General features: G+C 43.1%; 1 protein-coding gene across 6 annotated transcripts in view; it reads left to right on the forward strand.

Annotated features, from left to right (window-relative positions):
• Positions 1–4,401: 4,401 nt before the first annotated feature.
• The window catches only part of EPB41L4A (erythrocyte membrane protein band 4.1 like 4A), a gene marked incomplete at its 3' end in the record, with an annotated part of 99,541 nt that continues 84,428 nt past the window's right edge, over positions 4,402–19,514 (forward strand). Inside the window, exons 1-2 of one of the 6 annotated variants that reach the window (XM_079995519.1) lie at positions 4,402–5,164; positions 5,741–6,031. In XM_079995519.1, coding sequence (XP_079851645.1) covers positions 5,933–6,031 — 99 coding nt within the window. In that variant the 5' untranslated portion in view covers positions 4,402–5,164; positions 5,741–5,932. Of the gene's footprint in view, positions 5,165–5,232; positions 5,317–5,483; positions 5,572–5,740; positions 6,032–6,086; positions 6,298–19,514 lie in introns of those variants that run through there. The other 5 variants (XR_013843538.1, XM_079995515.1, XM_079995516.1 and 2 more) reach the window with 5 other exon arrangements.

The raw sequence follows: 19,514 nt of genomic DNA on the forward strand, positions 1-19,514 counted from the left end.
GAAGAATACCTGAAGGCTTTGCGACACCTTATTGGCTAATCGAGATGTTTTCTGGCTGGAAGAACTCTACAGCTTGAAATCAATTCTATATAACTTCCTCTCAGCTGGTATCTGCTAACACCTTAAGTACATAATACATATTAGTAGTAGGAATAAAAACGGAAATTGGTACTTTACAAAAAACAACAATAACCTTACAGCTGTATGTTAAACAATATTTTTAAAATGTTAATATTTGCTGTTAGCATTGCAAATATTGTCTAAAACATAATATACAGTATAACTGAAAGATTGGAAAGCCTTAGAAATTGGAAAGGGAGTTGCTGTTATCTAGCAACAAGTTTAAATTACCATAACCAATTCCATCAAAATGCTTTTATGCCATGTATTTGAGAGACTGGAAATAAGACAACTGAGAATAAAAACAGTCAAAGAATGCAAAAGGTGGTCTGGCCATATATATCTCCTTTTGTTCCGTCCCATCACCAAATCAAATCTATTAGTTTCTGCCTAATTTTGAGTTAGACTTCAAACAACTGGAAACTAAACACTGTTAGGACTTTGTATTCTGGTGACTGTATTAGTGGTCTGTGCCTCTTCTCTCATTTGTTTGCCTTAAACATTCATCTTTTTCTTGCTATTGCTATATCTTCCTTTACTTTGTTAAAAACATCTTTAAAGTTGAATTATTTTACCCTAGTGAAATGATTTTAACACATAGAATTAATCTCTTATGGGACTGTGCCCTGTTCCTGGAACAGGTTTAACATTGTCCTTCAACATGATGTGACATTGTGCTGATTCAGTGGCAGAAGCCAGCAGAATTGCAGCAACCTCTGCTAGCATGGTGAATCTGATGGTTACCTCTTCTCTGACATGGCAGGGCTTGTACTACATAGCATTCCCATGATAAAATTTCAGGAAGACAAAAATATGACAGGCAATGTCCATGTTAGATTCATAAAGTATTGTAGGATACTTCCAAAAAATATTTCAAGGTGCCTTAACAAATGTATGCTTTGCTAGTGTTTTGTGGGGTTTTGGTTTTTTTGTATTTTTTAAAGTTGTTAATCACTTGTCACCAACCTGATCAAGAATTCTAAAGTTTCTTTGGTTTATGTCTATTTTATGCATCCAAAAATGTTACAGACTGATTGCTGACTGTCTTCAAGTAGAAGCAAGCTCTTGCATTCCTTTTGGTGCACTCAGAGAAGGATGTTTATTGTAAACGCAGTGTGCTGAAGCAATGCATGTTCTTTTACCTATTTCCTTTTCTCCTTGGGGGTAAGGTGAGGCAGTAACCTCTCAGTGGCCTGTTAGGTACCATCTACAGTGTAGATCCTACACAAACACTCCCATCGAGAAATGCAAATGTCTTGGGAGCAGCTGCACAAGGCAACATTATATATGGACAGGTGATGACATGCTGATGCAGAGCAGCACTGTTGTGCGCATTTGGTTCATTAGCCATGTGTCAGCCAAAGCTCTAGAGTTCTATTCCCTACCTACAGTAGTTGTGCTTATGGAACTGCATGATGTGCATTTACGTTCTGCAGCTTCTAAATACAGAAGCCTGTACTCTGCTTCTTAAAATAAGACACTGAAACAATGGAATCTATTTCCCATGCATGAAGAATGAGCTCCATTGTTCCCCAGTTACACGGTCTTCATAGATTTTAAGAAGACTAACTTACCTTATTTTCTAGGCGCACAATACAGTAGCTTCTATGAGTCCAAATAGCAATGACATTGGATAGTTCTGCATGTTGACCTTCTGCCAGTGATCTATCCTGCCAGGAATTCCCACATATGTGCAATACATACACCTTGCTGCAGCTGCTGCTACAACACATATAGCAGCAATGTATTATTCCTCACCATATCATTCTCTATTGTGCATTTCATGTCAAGACGCATATCACACTCCTATTCCTTTCCCTGCTGATGATCATGCTAAGTGAAATCATGGTAGAGAATATGTTTTCCTCAAGTTGCCATCTCCACAAGTGGATGCCAGCACCCCGGAAAGGATGACGTTGAGTGTTAGCCCCAGAACAATTACACCAATAAAGAGATTGTAAGTCACATTATAAATAAGAACACAATAACCACTCTCCCTTCTGCTTTACTGGTGCTAAAGTCAGCTAACATTTTGTTGTTGCTGTTTAGTCATTTAGTCGTGTCCGACTCTTCGTGACCCCATGAACTAAAGCACGCCAGACACTCCTGTCTTCCACTGCCTCCCACAGTTTGGTCAAACTCATGTTGGTAGTTTCGAGAACACTGTTCAACCATCTCGTCCTCTGTCGTCCCCTTCTCCTTGTGCCCTCAATCTTCCCCAACATCAGGGTCTTTTCCAGGGAGTCTTCTCTTCTCATGAGGTGGCCAAAGTATTGGAGCCTCAGCTTCTGGATCTGTCCTTCCAGTGAGCACTCAGGGATGATTTCCTTCAGAATGGATAGGTTTGATCTTCTTGCAGTCCATGGGACTCTCAAGAGTCTCTTCAGCTAACATATGGTTTATCTAAAACAATGAACAGATTTGTAACTTGCAGTAAATTCAGTGTCAACAAGAGAAAAGGGGTGTTGTGCAATGCTCAGCATCACATGGAAATGTTCTCCCACCCACAGTGCAAAACACCAAAAAGAATATATAGTTAATTTCATGTTATTTAAGGAGTGTATTAATCCCCTCATTTGCCAAACATTTAAAAGCAATGTTCAAAAATCTTTTGGGTAGCAGCAAGCAATAAAATATACCGTATTTTTTGCTCTATAAGATGCACCAGACCATAAGAAGTACCTAGTTTTTGGAGGAGGAAAACAAGAAAAAAAATATTCTGAATCCCAGAAGCCAGAACAGCCAGCGGGATCACTGCGCAGCAATCCCGCTGGCTGTCCTGGGTTATGGGATAGCCGCGCACAGCCTCTCCAGGGCAAGGGGAGCCTTCATCCACTGCCTGGGAGACGCTGCCCGCGGCTAAGGCTCCCCCAAGAGCCACACTCCCTTTAAAGAGGGAGAAAAGCCCTGAAGAGCCGCACACACGCTCCACGTGGCTCTTTAAAGGGAGCGCTGAGCAGAGCCTCCCGCCTGCATTCACTCCATAAGATGCACATACATTTCCCCTTACTTTTTAGGAGGGGGAAAGTGCGTCTTATAGAGCGAAAAATATGGTACACACTTAAAAGCCTGGAAATTGTTTAAGGAGTGTGGCTGAGATCACTGTACTTGAGAGGGCACCTCTAATAAAGAGATGTTTTCAGCAGTTAAAGCATATCAGAGAATATAACTAGTGTCATGTAATAAAGATTAAAAGACCTGGCCACTGGCCAAGTTAATATTCATGTTTGGGAACTAATGCACTTTCAAATGTATAGGACGTGCAATACCTTGCAAGAAGTCTGAGTGCATGACTCTCAAAGTACAATACAGTAATCAGGTGATATCCAAATTATGAAAATATATTTCTTTCGAAATAGATGTTTTAAAGCTCCTAAGAGAGAAACTTGTCAACCTTTTTAGGTCTGTGGGCACAGTTTAGAAACTGGGGCAACTGTCAGTAGCAACACACACATACCCCATAACCAAGCACATACTGCTGTCGATTCTATGGGTCATGGGCTTTTTTCCAAGTTTAATTTCAGTGGGATGCCAACCAGGAAAGCCCTTTGTGGGCGCCAGGATGCTCACAGGCACCACACTGGCGACCCTCAAAGAAATCTCTGTGGAGTTATCTTTCTCCTATTGAAACCAATTGTGCTTAAACTTCCCATGGAAATCAATGGGACTTAAAGGGGGACCATTCATTTCAATGGAGCAGTACATGGCAGGAGAAACTCCCAGAGTATTGTGCCCACTGGAACCTAACTGCAGTTCCATCCTCAAAATGCCATGTAAGTGGCAAATGTTACTGCTCTGCCTTTTTTTACAATGCTTCTGGTGGCAAATTTCCAAGAACGGTTTCAAACTTGCAATTCATCCAGAACAAGGATCACCACCAAATGCTGCCTCTGTCCCTCAAAGCAACCCTCGATGAGATGCTCCAAAGGCGCAGCTGCAAAAAATAACCCCAGAATCTTGCGGCACCTGAAAAGACTTGAGAAATGTATTGTGTGAAGCATCCACAAAAGCTTATTCTGTAATAAACTGGTGGGTTTTCAAGGAGCCCCGAGACTTCCCGGGTCTCCCCTGCCCCTGGGAACCAGCGATTCTTGCCTTGCTTAATCCATGCAAGTGGTTTAAGGGTTGTGCGGCGACAGCCCCAGCGCCGGAGTCCAGTTCCCCCGAATCGCCCAGCAGGGGCCACTGCTGTTCCAGAGCAGCCTCGCCGCCGCCGCCGCCGCCGCCGCCTCCTCAGCTGGCGCTGCTGCCGGCAGGGAAGGTGAAAGGTTGGCAGGAGCAGGAGGGCGGAGGGAAAAGGAAGCGAAACAACGCCGGCTGGGCAGCCGACCTGGAAACTGACACCGCCGAGGTGGCGAGCAGCTGAGCCACGCCGAGGGGAAGAAGCAGGAGCAGAAGACGCCGCAAGGGCAGCAGCTCAGACCACCGAGCAGGCTCGGCTCACCGGCGACCCCGACCTGCCTGCCTGCCTGCCTGCCTGCCTGCCCCGGGGATAGCGCGCGCGCCGCAGCCCTGTCAGGACCTGGGAGCGAACAGCCGCCGCGCTTGCTTGCCCCGCCTCCCGCCTTCCTGGGCCCGGCAAGGTTGGCCAGTCGGCGGGGGAGCGGAGCTTCGTCCAAGCGAGAGAGAGAGAGAGAGAGAGAGAGAGGAGGGCCGGGCGGCGAGGCAGCAGCGCTCGGCTTCTCCTGAGGGGCGAGCCGCAGCGAGGCAGGTGGCGCTTCCGTCGCGCTCGGGGCCGCCAGCGTCGCTCTCCAGCCCCAACTTTGGCGGGCGGAGTTGAGGGAGAAGAAGAAGCCGAATAAAAAAGCCCCCCCCCCCCAACCCCGGAGGTCTCTTTCAGGTGGCCGCGTCAGACACCGAGAGCGCCCGGAGCTTCCTTTCCGTGGAAGGAGCGCTTGAGAGAAAGACTGGGGAGCTGACTGGAAAGCGCGCGCGGGCTGCTGCTGCTGCCCGGGCAGCTCTGCGCCCAGTCCGGCGCCTCGCTCTCCCCACGCCCTGTCAGGGTGGAGCTGCCCGCTGCCGCTTTTTCTTGGCCCGCTGCAAGGTAACGCGGGGTGCGCGCGTGCGGAAGGGAGGGGTGGTTTCTCTATTTGTAGCGCTTTACACAAAGGAGCGGCGCCGAAGCCGGGGAGGTGGGATGCGCGGCTACTCAAGCTTTCGCCCCGGGAATATGGCTGGGGCGCGCTATGGCAGCCGGTGTGTAGAGAGACAGAGGAGGAGGAGGAGTAGGAGGAGCGCGCGCCCGGGCACATGTCATGTCTCAAGTTCTGGAGGCTAGAAAGGAGGGCGGCTGAAGGGCTGCATAGGCGCCTTGAGGGAGGTCGTGTTTCCCCTGACCCGGGTTGGGGTGCCCACAGCAGGGCTACTTTTACCCATAGGGCTCCTGTGCTCCAAAGGTCAGCGGTTTATCATGGCTGAACCTCGAACAAAGAAGCCCACGGGGTCTGAGAGGTACTTGGACTGCAAACTTTAACCTGTGGAAACTTTTAATTCCTGAATTTCGCTCTCTGCTGCCTAGCAACCAATGTCCCCCCCCCCCCTCCACATGCAAGAAGAACTTTGACTTTTTTTGTGTGGGATGTCTCAACAGGATTCTTTTTTTTTCTCCCTCCTCCTCTAGCATTTAGCTCCCTCGCCATATGTGAAGCTGGAGCCTCCTCAACTTGACAAGGCCAAAGAAAAACCTGCTCTCTTCAGGGTTGCTGAGCCATATCATGTATTGTTCGCCGGCGCTGAGTTAATTCGCTGCCCGCCCCCTTGCCTTCATCTCTTGCTCGCATTTGCCCTCTGACATCAAAGCACGGAGACCGCCATGGGCTGCTTCTGCGCAGTCCCGGAGGAATTTTATTGTGAAGTTCTGCTTCTGGATGAATCCAAGTTGACCTTAACCACCCAGCAGCAAGGGATAAAGGTAAGCGGTGTCTGCCTCCTGCTCTGTTTTCATTGGGGTTTCCCGGACGCTTGCCAGTGGTGCTTGAAATGCTTTGTCTGGAGTTGAGCAATAAGGGGCAAATCTACATGGAAACATACTGTTCTCAGAGAGTGCCTATCAAAACAGGCTGGCTTCTAACGACCAGGAAATAGACATGTCAAATGGTATTTAACTTTGCATCACATTCCATTACCCAAGACGAAGTTGGAAGAGTAAAAACCAAGAGGAACATAGAAGTCTTGAAGGTGAACAGCAGGGTTTTAAGTGTCGACCAGTTGTCTTGTGACTTGGGTAGTGTGTATGAAGAATGTGAAGTGATGTAATATTATAGAATTTAATAAAAGGAGAAATAACACTTCGGTAACTTTGTCACAGAGGTTTATATACTAGCGGGGTGAGATCTTTTGAAAATGTTTTCCTGGATGACTTCTTTGCTTTATATACTTTGCTTTGCGCTCTGATTTTCAGGAGTTGCAAGGGTGCTTAGCAATCACAGATCTTACACAGGCACTTTGAAATATATACATGATCAGCAAAGATATTTTCAGGGTTTGCCTAATAAAATTATACTTGAGGCTTGCATAAGAAGCGTGCTTTTGAAAGGCTCAGAGTGCTAGTCTGCACCTGCTGAGGAGTCTGTTACTCACCAGCTCCTTTTAAGCACATTTTAATTCTTAGTGATTTCAAGAAGAACCTTAATTATATTGCTATGTGCTCCATGCTCCTGTTGAAAAGGACGGCTGTAAAAAAGCTTTAACTTTGGATTTATTTATTTATTGAATTTACTGATACTTACTTGCCTACTAAAATGCTTATAACTCAGATTTTAGGTGGTCATTAGCACAAGAGCTATAGGAACCAGTTCTCTAAACAGGCATTTGTGGGTCTTGTTCAAATACAGTCTCTATGGGATTGGGTCAGTATTTCTGCTTGGGGAGGAAGACTATACATGCTCATTGTTTTCTAGGGTTTTTTTTTTTTTTTACTTCTTAAGTCATTCAAATACTTATTGTGCATTCTGTTTTATAGAACTGAATGCTGATAGGCCATGTTTCACTAGTAATGAATCTTCTCTCCTGACGGGCAATAATTTTATGTGAATGTTTCTAGAGGGAGAGAGAAGGCGATTGTCTAGGAATTCTAAGTATATATGGCTGTACTGTATTCTCTTGGCTCTTTTAGTGGGTCAACAACATTACTGTGCATGTGCTAGAGTTAGGACTAAAGAAAGGGCTACATGTTTATAATAGTGAAGTTGTCCATTTACAAGCAACTTACTATAAGAAATAGCCCTTTAACAAGAATTCAGTTTGACTTGTTTTTACACAAGTTTGTAAACAGAGAGGTTATCTTAAGTATAAAACTGCTTGAAACTGAAGCTGTCTGTGGCAGTTGGAAAATTTTGGCATTCAGTTAAGTGAAAGAAGAACTATTAGGAATTTGGTCTCACTAATTTCAGCGGGATTTATGTATACAATAGGTTTTTATGCTAAGAGATGCTAGATTCATTTGTATTTGCTGATCCTGTGACTTTAATGTAGGAATCTTAGTTGAACACCTAAAGGTCGCTTTATGCATTGTTTTTAGGGGTACATCTAAGATGATTTAAGGGCAAACTTTAAAACTATGACCAATATGTGTTAAATAAGTGGATCATACAGATATTAAAAATTGAGGTTTTGAGTGGAACCAGCCTTGTATTTCTTTGCGTTTTGAAAATAGTGGCATATCTATCTAATCTGTCTATCTAATCTATCTAGTAATGAGTTCTAGTTCAGCAGATTTACATTAGAAAAGTATAAAAGAATGTAGTGATTTATTTTTAATTCATTCCTGGTGTTTAAAGTCTAGAGAATATGTCATACTGAAATGTCAGAATAGAGGCATCATCCCTGCAACATAGTATCCTTGCAGCACAGAAGAGCATAATCTGGGGAGCAGGGGAGAACTATGGCAAGTTAAAGGTTGTTATCTACCTTGCGTACATTGCAAATAGTTTACAAGTTGGTTGCTAATTGTAGGGATGTTGTTGTTTTACAAACACTTGCAGTTTTGTCTGAACTTCATATTTGTAAAAATTCAAGTGGTTCATGATAAAAGCAATTTATTCTAAACAAGTGTAACACGTTTGTTAATGTCACAATACTACAATGGATGCAATTTTCATAACTCTTAGTAGTTAGAGTTAATTGTTTCTTGGGGATATAGACTTTATTTGTATTGTGTTATGTAGGCAGTTCACCTGTTAGCCAGTTCACCTGTTGACCTTTTGTTAATATGAAACCAGTGGTTCTTTGAATCAGTGCTCCAGGCTAGCACTGCAGGGCCACTGTGGGGAAAGGATCTGGGTGCTGTGCAAGGGAAGTGTGAGAACATGATTTACACAAAAGTTATTTACTGAAATATTTGAGTATCATGGGGAGAGGGAATTGGGAAGAGTGGACATGGGCCCAAATGCAATAAAAATATGTTGTCGAAGCTACCTGAGGGATTTCTGGATGCTTTGAGAAATTGGGATAGGTGCAGTAATTTGAAGACTTGGGCCAGCAAACTGGGCAAAGGCAAGGCAAGCATGCAAAGTTAAAGTAGATCTGTTAGTGGTTCTGATCATTTTTTAGGCTGCCTACAAATGTACCATTTAAATGGTAGGCACCATGCGATTGGCTTGAGCTATCTGATGGTGACTTCACATGTCAGTAGACTGAAGGAACTGCAGCTCACTCTTATGGTATTGAAAAGTGGGGGGTACATCAGCAGAATGACATCTGCTCACTTGGAAATAAAAACCCCTGGGTTGCCATCTTATATCTGGCACACCCCACATAGCTTTAAATCATTTGCTACAGTTGGAGATAAAGCAGACCTCTCCTGGTCTTGGCCTCTGCCCCTTGCCCCTTTTGCTGTGAAGTAAAGTGGTACCTCTGGTTACGAACTTAATTTGTTCTGGAGGCCCATTCTTAACCTGAAACTGTTCTTAACCTGAGGTATCACTTTAGCTAATGGGGCCTCCTGCTGCCGCCACTTGATTTATGTTCTCATCCTGAGGTAAAGTTCTTAACCTGAGGTACTACTTCCGGGTTAGCGGAGTCTGTAACCCGAAGTGTTTGTAACCTGAGGTACCATTGTACTGTTGGGAGTGGGAGGTGGGGACACATGACAGAACAAAGGGAGAGAATCTGTAGCTGCTACTTCTGTTTCTGCACTGAGAAGACTTGAAGATATGCATCCAAATTGCAGATTACATTATTCCCCCACCCCATGGCTTGGGATCTGATTCTCCATCCTGCTGTATAGTATTACAGTGTCGAAACAAAATAATTCCCCCCCTTCCAGTAGTACCTTAGAGACCAACTAAGTTTGTTATTGGTATGGTATAATTGGAATTATAGTGTGTGAATTAAGCAAACACATGAATGGGGTCAATGGTTTAGGTCATATCAATATGGTTCGCAAATGGAATTACATTGGAATTACATTGCAGAGACTAAGTATATGTGAATGAGAAAGACAAAGAGGATTGCCACCTTGCAACCTGGATATACTCATGTATAGACACCCTAGCGGAGGAAGAGGATTGTGGGGGGAGTGCACCGTCCCCAGCAGCATGATCCCGGTGGGGTGCCATTGGTGCTGCCCCCCACCCACGCTGGGCGCCACACCCCCGCAGGCAGTGCACCACACCCCCAGGATGCGCGCCACGCCCCCGCCTGCTCTCTGCCCCCCGGTGCTGGAGCATGAAGCTCCACAACTGTATAGATACACACGTGTGGTATATAGTCTGGTTACTGTTTCTTTGCTGTGAAGTTCCACACTGCAAGAAAGGATGTGTGAAACCATATGGGCATAACTTGTTGCATGGGCGAGAACAAAGTTGTAGACCTAAGTCATCAAGTCCACTTGTGTGTTTGCTTAGTACAGACACTGTTCCCTCCAGAGTTATAGTATTGCACTATGGGAAAGCAGCTGCTGTGCTGCTTGTGTGTAAAAGAGGATTAGATCCAATGATGTCCATGGGATTTGCTTTTGGATAAATCTGCTAAAGATCACAGACGTAATAAAGTTTACTTAGATGCACTGGCCACAGTAAACAGAAAACTTCCTAGATCGCTCTCCAAAGACATTGACTTGAAAGCACTGATGCTTATGTGCCTGTCCACAGGTGGTTGCAAGTTGCCTGCAGGAAGACTTTTGCTGTACTCCTGTGTCTGTAGCAGATCTTGACATCCTTTTCTATATCACTGTAGCTTTTGCATTCCAATTAAGGAGCACTAGGAAGTGAAATAAGTTGCTAGCAGGAGAGGAGAAGAAAAAGAGGTAGCAATGTGGTCTGTCTCAAGAGTAAAATTTTTGGAATTACTGCTTGTCAGAGCTGTCTGGTTAGGATTTAAGTAACCCTTGGTGTCAGCCACAGGTATTTGTGTAACCTGGGAGGACTTTTTATCCATTCTGAAGGTTTTGTGCTTCCTCCACTCATTTTCCCAGGGCCATGTGCTTTGGACCTTTAGCCTAGTTATTTTACTGGTTTCTTGGACCCGCTTTCTAGAAAACAACCTGCCTTATTGTTAAAATGGCTCTTGCTTAGCGGCTTTCAAATTCTGTTCCTAGGACCTCAGGAATTCCTTCTTGGGAGTTTCTCAGTGGGAAGATCAGTAATGGTGAACCGGCTTGCCAGAAAGATACCTAGCTTGATCAATAATTACTGGTACTTCCTTCGCAATGTTCAATCTGTGGGTGTACTTTGGTTTGTGTGTGATAATGCTAAAGTCTAATAGGTGTTGCAGGTGTCACGTATCAACTGAGTGTGTGCTGAGTGGTAAAATGAGCTGAAACCAAAATAATAAAAAGGGAAAGAAATATGAGGATGACAAAGTATCCCAAATAGTTGCTTTTCTGGAAGATATGGAGACAGGCACATTGGACACCTGGAAGTCCAGCGTTCTTCAGCTTTGGGCCAAGAGTGGCCTTGCACCTCAAGAGCAAGAGCTGCCATTGAATATCATCAAAGGCTTCAGACAAAACATCAATAATATCTGCTGGGCTTCAAATTGCAGCTATCCTTTTGTTATTCAGTCCTTGAACTTCTGTGAGATTGTGCCCAGTGGAGAGGTTTCAACAATGCTGCTGCAAATGGGGAACGCATTCAGCACCAATTCTGGCACTTTGGTTGCCCTAAACAGTTTTTCAACAAAGACAAGGATGCAGCTGCAACCCTTTGAATTATTTTGGTAAGCTGGAGCATGAAAGCTCTTGAGAACTTCCTACAGACTGGAAAGGTGTCTGTGCAGAAGCAGGAATGGCTTATTACTGTGGGATTTACCATCCCCTCCAGCCCCCCACCCACTGCTGCTAGTTTGCTGAACCACTGTTTTTTTACCCAAAACTGATGGCAGCAGGATGAGAAGGTGCTGCACAGCTCATGGTTCAACTCCACCACTAACTTACCAAACCATGACCTATGATATTAGAAGTCCTCTCATTGTTAAGTGAACAGCTACACACAGCTACACTTGCAGTCTGTTTTTGGTTGCTGGGGATGGGATCATCCTTTGGGAAGGCAGACTCCAAACAAGGGTGTACCAGTAACAATAGGCAATTGTTGCTGCCGAAACAATTGTTGTAGCAGGAGTATTATTTTGTTGGTGAAAGAGGCTTAAGAGAATTGAAGGCAGAGGCCCAGAAGAGCTGGAAGTCTCATAAGCTGGAAGTTAGCTGCAGCTGAAGAGGTGGCAAACTGTGACGAAAGCTACCTGATGCCCTCCAGAAGTATTTGTCGACAGCTCCCATGAGCCTCAGCCAACATGGAGGACAGCAAAGGCTAGTACAAGGTAGCAGCGTATTTCTGGCCCAAGTGGTATTGTTATAACTATACAATTACAACTTAAGGTAACATGATCTTTTAAAAACCCCAAAAGACTACAGTTGTACCTTGGATCCTGAACACCTTGGTACTTGGACATTTTGGCTCCCGAACGCCACAAACTAGGAAGTGAGTGTTCTGGTTTGCAAACGTTCTTTGGAAGCCAAACATCCAATGGGGCTTCCTGCAGCCAAATGGATTCTGTTTGAATTCCAAGGTACGACTGTATATGCAGTGCTATTTTTCTAGAAAAAGAGGTACCGGAACTCACCATGAACAATTCTCTCATTCTATTAGAATGGCAATGGTGCCCACCTGAGAGGTGCTGGAACTGAGTTGCTGTGTGTTCCCCCTGAAAAAGCCCAGACAATATGGTGAGTTAGGTTTATGACCAAAATAATAATAATAATAATAATAATAATAATAATAATAATAATATATTATTTATATCCCGCCCATCTGGCTGGGCCTTCCCAGCCACTCTGGGCGGCTTCCATAAAAACCAAAAATACAGTAAAATCACACGTTAAAAACTTCCCTGAACAGGGCTGCCTTAAGATGTCTTCTGAATGTCAGGTAGTTGTTTATCGCTTTGACATCTGCTGGAAGGGCGTTCCACAGGGTGGGCGCCACTACCGAGAAGGCCCTCTGCCTGGTTCCCTGTAGCTTTGCTTCTCGCAATGAGGGAACCGCCAGAAGGCCCTCGGCACTGGACCTCAGCGTCCGGGCAGAATGATGGGGGTGGAGACGCTCCTTCAGGTATACAGGACCGAGGCCGTTTAGGGCTTTAAAGGTCAGCACCAACACTTTGAATTGTGCTTGGAAACATACTGGGAGCCAATGTAGGTCTTTCAAGACCGGTGTTATATGGTCTTGGCGGCCGCTCCCAGTCACCAGTCTAGCTGCCGCATTCTGGATTAGTTGTAGTTTCTGAGTCACCTTCAAAGGTAGCCCCACGTAGAGTGCATTGCAGTAGTCCAAGCAGGAGATAACCAGAGCATGCACCATTCTGGCGAGACAGTCCGCAGGCAGATAGGGTCTCAGCCTACGTACCAGATGGAGCTGGTAAACAGCTGCCCTGGACACAGATTTGACCTGTGCCTCCATGGACAGCTGTGAGTCCAAAATGACTCCCAGGCTGCGCACCTGGTCCTTCAGGGGCACAGTTACCCCATTCAGGACCAGGGAATCCTCCACACCTGCCCGCCTCCTGTCCCCCAGAAACAGTACTTCTGTCTTGTCAGGATTCAACCTCAATGGCAAGCAAAGCCTGTTGGGTGCTGTCACTGCTCACATCCATACCATACATTTAAAGCAGGGGTAGGCAACCTAAGGCCCGTGGGCTGGATCTGGGCCAATCACCTTCTCAATCGGGCCTACGGACAGTCCGAGAATCAGCGTTTTTTTACGTGAGTAGAATGTGTGCTTTTATTTAAATTCCATCTCTGGGTTATTTGTGGGGCATAGGAATTCGTTCATTTCCCTCCCAAAAATATAGTCCAGCCCCCCACATGGTCTGAGGGATGGTGAACCAGCCCACAGCTGAAAAAGGTTGCTAACCCCTGTTTTAAAGCATATGGCCTTTTCCAAAGAATCCTAGGAGCTATAATTCTCGGCACCCTGAACGAATTGCAGTTCCTAGGACTCTTTGGGGCCAAGTAATGTACGGTACTTTAAATGTATAGTGTGGCTTTGACCACAGACATGTTTTTAGCACCTGGCTAAGACTTTCCTCTTCACCTGGGTGATTGGAGTAATTTGATGCAGCCAAGTCAAGGCTTTATGTTAGTTCAACTTTGGGTAGCTCTTAAGCTTCCTCGCTACCCCGAGGAGGATGGTATTTTATTTTTAATCTATTGATCTGACAGCTTAATTTTTTATTGGCTCTTTTTAACAATTTTGCATGTTTAAAAACTTGATCGCAAAGCTGATTGTAGGACTCCTAGAGAACAGCCCTGTGTTACACAACTACCAACTAAATAAACATTAATTACACTTTAAAAATTGCAAGCAGAATGTTTCTAATAAGACCATATATCTGCCATAAGGGGACAGCATAAAGCTATGAAAGTTACCACATCTTCTTTGGTTGTTGTACAAATACTGCCTCGGCAATCAAATTGCAAAATACAATACAATGTATAGTTTTTGTCATTTAATAATTCTTTCTCAAGCACAGGAGAATCAGAGTCCCCTACCCCCCAAGTTAATTTAAGTATGTTTTCTCATAATTATAACTCCAAAGTTGGTAGCATTGCAATTTTGTAACTTTCAGTGACACAAAGCTGAATATAATTTATTTTGAAGGAGTTTCTAATAATTATAATTCCAAAGTTGTAGCTTTGCAATTTTGCAATTTTCAGTGAGACAAAGCTGAATATAATTTATTTTGAAGGAGTCGTCTTGTATGCAACCTAAATTTGCTGCTGCTACTACAAAAGTTGAAATTAGGCAAGCAAAAGGAAGATTATTAGATTTAGAAAAACACAATTCTTATGTTTTTTGCTTGCATTAGAAAATTACTGTTCATTAAAGCTAGTATAACAGCCTGAGCCAATAACATTATAGCTCAAACCTCAGGCTGACCAGGAGGTAACTTCATTTAAAAATTAATGGGTTTCTGTCATGCTGTCATGCCAGTTTCATTAATTTAGTTAGATGCATCCTGGGAAAATAAAGTGTCTCAGTACTCATTCATTATATAGATATTCCATGGAGAATTTCAAAATTGCTGGTCTCATCTGTAAAGATGCAGGAAAAATTAGTAATCTATGTCAAATAATGACAGTCGTTTCGAATAATGGTTAATTTATGAAAAGATTTGCAGGATCTTTTGTCCCTTTTGGTCTTTTCCAGATGAATAACAGAAATGTGGAAAGGCCTGATACTATATCATTCATATATATGTATAGAAATATATTAAAGTTTGAGATTTCTTGCTACCATGCCAAAATTAGAAAGCCTTTTAAAAAAAGATGCTATTTTCCAATACATATTTCATATAATCAAGGAACAGAATGAATTAAAGCCTCATATTTCTGATTTAAAAAGCTTGTGCTGATGCAATCAGTACTTAGTAGAGATACCCTAACTTTTGAGGCCTGCCTCTGCTGAGATGTTACTACAGAATTTTTGACTTTCATGGAAGGAAATTCCTATTTATCAAATTGAGAGTCACTCCCTGATTGGGCTGTGGCCTGGTAGGGACCTGCTAACTAAACATGCTAACATCTTAGGAAAGAGAGGCAAGGGTATAGGGTTGCTCTCTCTACTTCCAGTTAGACTCCACTAGTAGGGGCAGTGTCTGGCCCAGCTAATAGGAGTTTGCAAGCGGTTGTCCAGACCCTCCAAGTGCCCCTGTTTTCCAGGGACAGTTCCGGATTTACAGAAGCTGTCCTGGTTTCTGATTTGATCCCGGAATGGCCTGCTTTCCCTTAGGACACCCCTATTTTCATCAGAGAAATGTTGAAGGGTATGGTAGGATGTCTCTATTTTCATTGGAGGGTATGGAGTTATGTGACCCCCAAGCCAAGGAGATAAGTAACTATACAACCTTTAGAAAACATCTGAAGGCAGCCCTGCATAGGGAGGTTTTTTAATGTTTAATGTTTTATTATGTTTTTATATCTGTTGGAAGCCTCCCAGAGTGGCTGGGGTGACCCAGTCAGATGGGCAGGGTATAAATATTATTAAACAGGATGTTCCTATTTTCATCAGAGAAATGTTGGAGGGTATGTTGGTGTGGGTAGACCCCAGGCATACAAATGACAGGGAGAAGATTAAGCTAGAGCCCCTCTTCCTGACATCTGTTTTTCTATGTTGAATAATGTTTTTCTACATAGGAGCACAGTGAACATACACGTACAGGTGAAACAGTACAATCAAGACATAGGTATACCACCTCACCTACTGTCTGTAGGAACTAAGCATAAAAGGGACTCTCTAGCAGGTTGGATTTATGCTGCAAGATGAATGCTGAGGCCTGTGTTACTGTGCAAACCTTTATTGAGGATGGTCTTGAATGACCAACTGACATGTGATAAAACCAAACTGTGCTTGGCACGCCACAAAAGCTTTATGGACAATGATAATATTGGCTCAGATAGGTATCTGCATGACACACAACCCAGAAGTGGCTGCTGTGGAACCTCTCCCTCAAAGCTGGTGTCACTTTCATTTACCTGGATGGTCTTGGGGCTAAGGAAAAGCAGGAAAGTCTCTGGACTGCTCAGGTGTCCCAGCAGAGCCAACATGGCCTCTTACCTGTTGATACATTGCCCAAGTTCGTGGTTGCGTGATACTGATGTTGTGTGGGTACCTCTGCAGTATCTCCTCACTGTTTTGGTTGCTTCACAAGCACTCTGTATGAGATGAACAAAAGCTGCTATGCATTGAAGTGGTTGTATGAACCTGGCCTTGGTAGAGATGAAAAGTAAAGCAGACCATTTTCATTTTTGTATAGGCAATGTGTGCCTATGGGAGTTAGGCACCTTTCAGAATCTCAGCTTCCTCGGTAGAACTTCATGCGCCAACATCTGGGATAGGTTTGGCTGTCTATGTTGTTTTATGCATGCTCCAAATACTTGTGAAGTTATTCTATCATTCTTTTGAAAAACAAAATACCAGTCTTAATACAGATTGCTCCCCCCCTCCCCCCGTACCCAATATTCATAGTCAAAGGCAAGGTAGTCACTGGTACGGTTGGATCATCAATTGCTGATTTGTAGGAGGGAAAGTAAATACATTCTAATGAACACATGCAAATTAGTCATAAAAGTTGAAGAAGTGAAATGGACGATGAAAGGAAAGTGTTAGTCTGCTGAGATTACTGCTAATATTGTTCAGTAGTACAAATGGAGCTCGCTATAGGTGTACTTACCGGTAATGAAATGTCTTCTGGACATAAAATTTCTAAAAAAATTATGCTGCAGTCTTACGCTTCATTACAGTTTAGACTTTAGAGAGACTGGTGGCAGCATTTGAGTAGCCACGTAATGTTAATTTGAGCTTCCACCTTGCCTCTCCATATGCTTGTTATGACCTATAACACCATAAAACATCAAAATACTGTCACAGTAAATCATTGTACAGTCACAGCTTAACAACAGCGAAAAATATGGATGTATAAAAAAACAGCCTAATAGTGGTAGCCATGCCTGAAGGCTATTTTAAATTAAAATGTGTTCCATTATTTTTGAAATCTGAAAAGGAAGTTGCATTGCCACATAACCTCAAAGAGATCATTCGACAGACAGGGAGCAACTGCAGAAAAGTCCCTGCTTCCATTCAAAGAAAGAGGAAAGATCATGACTGTGTTACAAAGATGTCGCTGGCTGTAATCTTCAAAACACTTTCGAGGAGATAAATTCCACAAAAAATATTGATTATACAAATTAGTAGAGCTTACTTCCAAAACAATGTGTTTATGAATGAGGTAGTTATAGAGACAGAAAGCAGATGAGATGAGGTTCAAAAACCACATACAACATTTATGTTTTACCATTGGCACTCCCGGTCCCCTTTTGTATCACAGTAAGAAACAAGGGGGAAGAACAATTTCAACTGGGGTTGTGTTGCTGTGGGTAAGGTTCTAATTCTTTGCTCCCATGCTGATTTCGATTCTGAACTCCTAGATGCTTTTAGCCGTAGAGGAGAAAACTGACAAGCATGAGAGATTAAGACTATAAATTCCCTACACAATGAATGGCTTCAGACAAGGTGAATTAAGTTAGGGAATTGGTGTGAGAATCAGTGGTTAGGTTTCTCCCCCTTGTCATGGACCTGATCTAGAGTTATCCCCTTCCACAGTTCCATTTTATAAAATACAGTAAATAGATGTTGGGAGTTTCCATTGCAGAAGTCCAGTGTCATGTATACTTTGACCTTCAGGGTACACTGAAGAAGCACAGTAGGAGAATGTTCTGAGAAGTCTTTCTAGAAACTAGACCCTTTCTCTGAATTAGTATTCATTTGTATGATCTCTTCACATACTTTATTTTATTTTAAGGAGAAGCGTGTTAAGAAAAAGAATGCTTAATGCATAACTGAAGAATTGCATTTCACAGAGTTTAGCCTTGTCATCCTGCCAAGTCAAATGTTGCTGTTTAGTGAATCTGTCTTGATCTGCATCATTAGTGAACATACCCAGCCTTTCCTAAATATTTTTGAAATAGCAACTTATTTGGCTTCCTTCCTAACTTTTTGTGTTTGACCTTGTTTCTGTTAATGCATACTGAAAAGGAAAATGCCTCTCTACGTGCCATAGAGATAACAGTAGAAGTCATGAATAGATCATAGAATTTTAGAGTTCGAAGGGACCCTCAGGTTTATCAAGTCCAGTCCCCCATGGTGCAGGAATATGCAGCTGCCCCATACAGGGATCAAACCCGCAACCTTGGCATTATCAGCACCATGCTCTAACCAGCTGAGCTATCCAGGCTCTGCAATAACAGTAAGGGCTCTTTGTACATAGTTGTTTAGTGAATGACATCGTTCTTGAATGGTAAACAATTGGTGCATCTGATAAAGCATGTTCCAGTATAACACCAAATACCTCCAATAACTCCAATATCGGGAAAGGTCAGCACTAAGGAATAATGGTTTCTGCTCATTGTAATATACCAGCATAAAATTAAAGGTCAATACCTGTAATTTGTTAGCACTCTGGAAAGTACCTTCATACTAGGGAGTCCAACTCTAAGGAAGTACTTTCCAAGCAGATAATGAAGTCAGTGATGACTCAGCAAGGGTTGCCTTTTGTGGAAGGAAAGTGTGGTATAAATTAAGTGTTCTTCTTTGGCGATCACTCGTGGCTGAGTAAGATTGTCTTCCATGAACACGGTTTTAACAGTGAGTCTGTAAGTGACTATGGAGGCCAATTCTGGATCTACATGTCCTTTGACAGTGGGGACATAGGATTCTGGGCAGGAGTTGATCATGGTGAAGGTTTGCCAAGCATACCTTTCTCTTAGCATGTTTCTCCCTTTCATCCTGAGTTTGAGCATCTTCAAAATCCATGACACCTTTGGTAAAGGCTGTTCTCCAATTGGAGTGCTCACAGGCCAGTGTTTCCCAGTTGTTGGTGTTTATACTACATTTTTAAAGATTTGCCTTGAGAGAGTTTTTAAAGCTCTTTTGTTGAGCGCCAGCATTACACTTTACATTTTTAAATTCAGAATAGAGTAGTTCTAAATTAAGTAACTCTTAGTTTGCTTTTCAACTTGGTGCATCATCAATTGCACATCAGTTAGGGTAAATACTAGAAACATTTAAAAATGAAAGTGTGGATACCTAATTTATCAAAACAAAACAGGAGACTTTCTGGAGACTTTGGAAGTCCATCCTTTCTTAATCCAATGAGTGGTACAGTATCAAAATATGGTACCTGGAATTGAAGATTCTTAACTCCTTAGGAAAGTGATGATTGCTTGGGAATCAGTAACAGTAGCATTGATAATTTGCTGTCAATATGCTTTGGCAAGGTCGAGTTTTGCAAACACTTTGCCCTCAGCAAGAACACTCAGCAGTCAATTAATCACAAGAACTAGATAACGATACTGTTTAAGTGCCTTACAGTGTGCTTGTAAGCTCTGCAGTCTTTCCTTA

The sequence above is a fragment of the Podarcis cretensis genome (assembly GCF_951804945.1).
Source record: "Podarcis cretensis genome assembly, chromosome: 11".
In the NCBI taxonomy this organism is placed as follows: domain Eukaryota; kingdom Metazoa; phylum Chordata; class Lepidosauria; order Squamata; family Lacertidae; genus Podarcis; species Podarcis cretensis.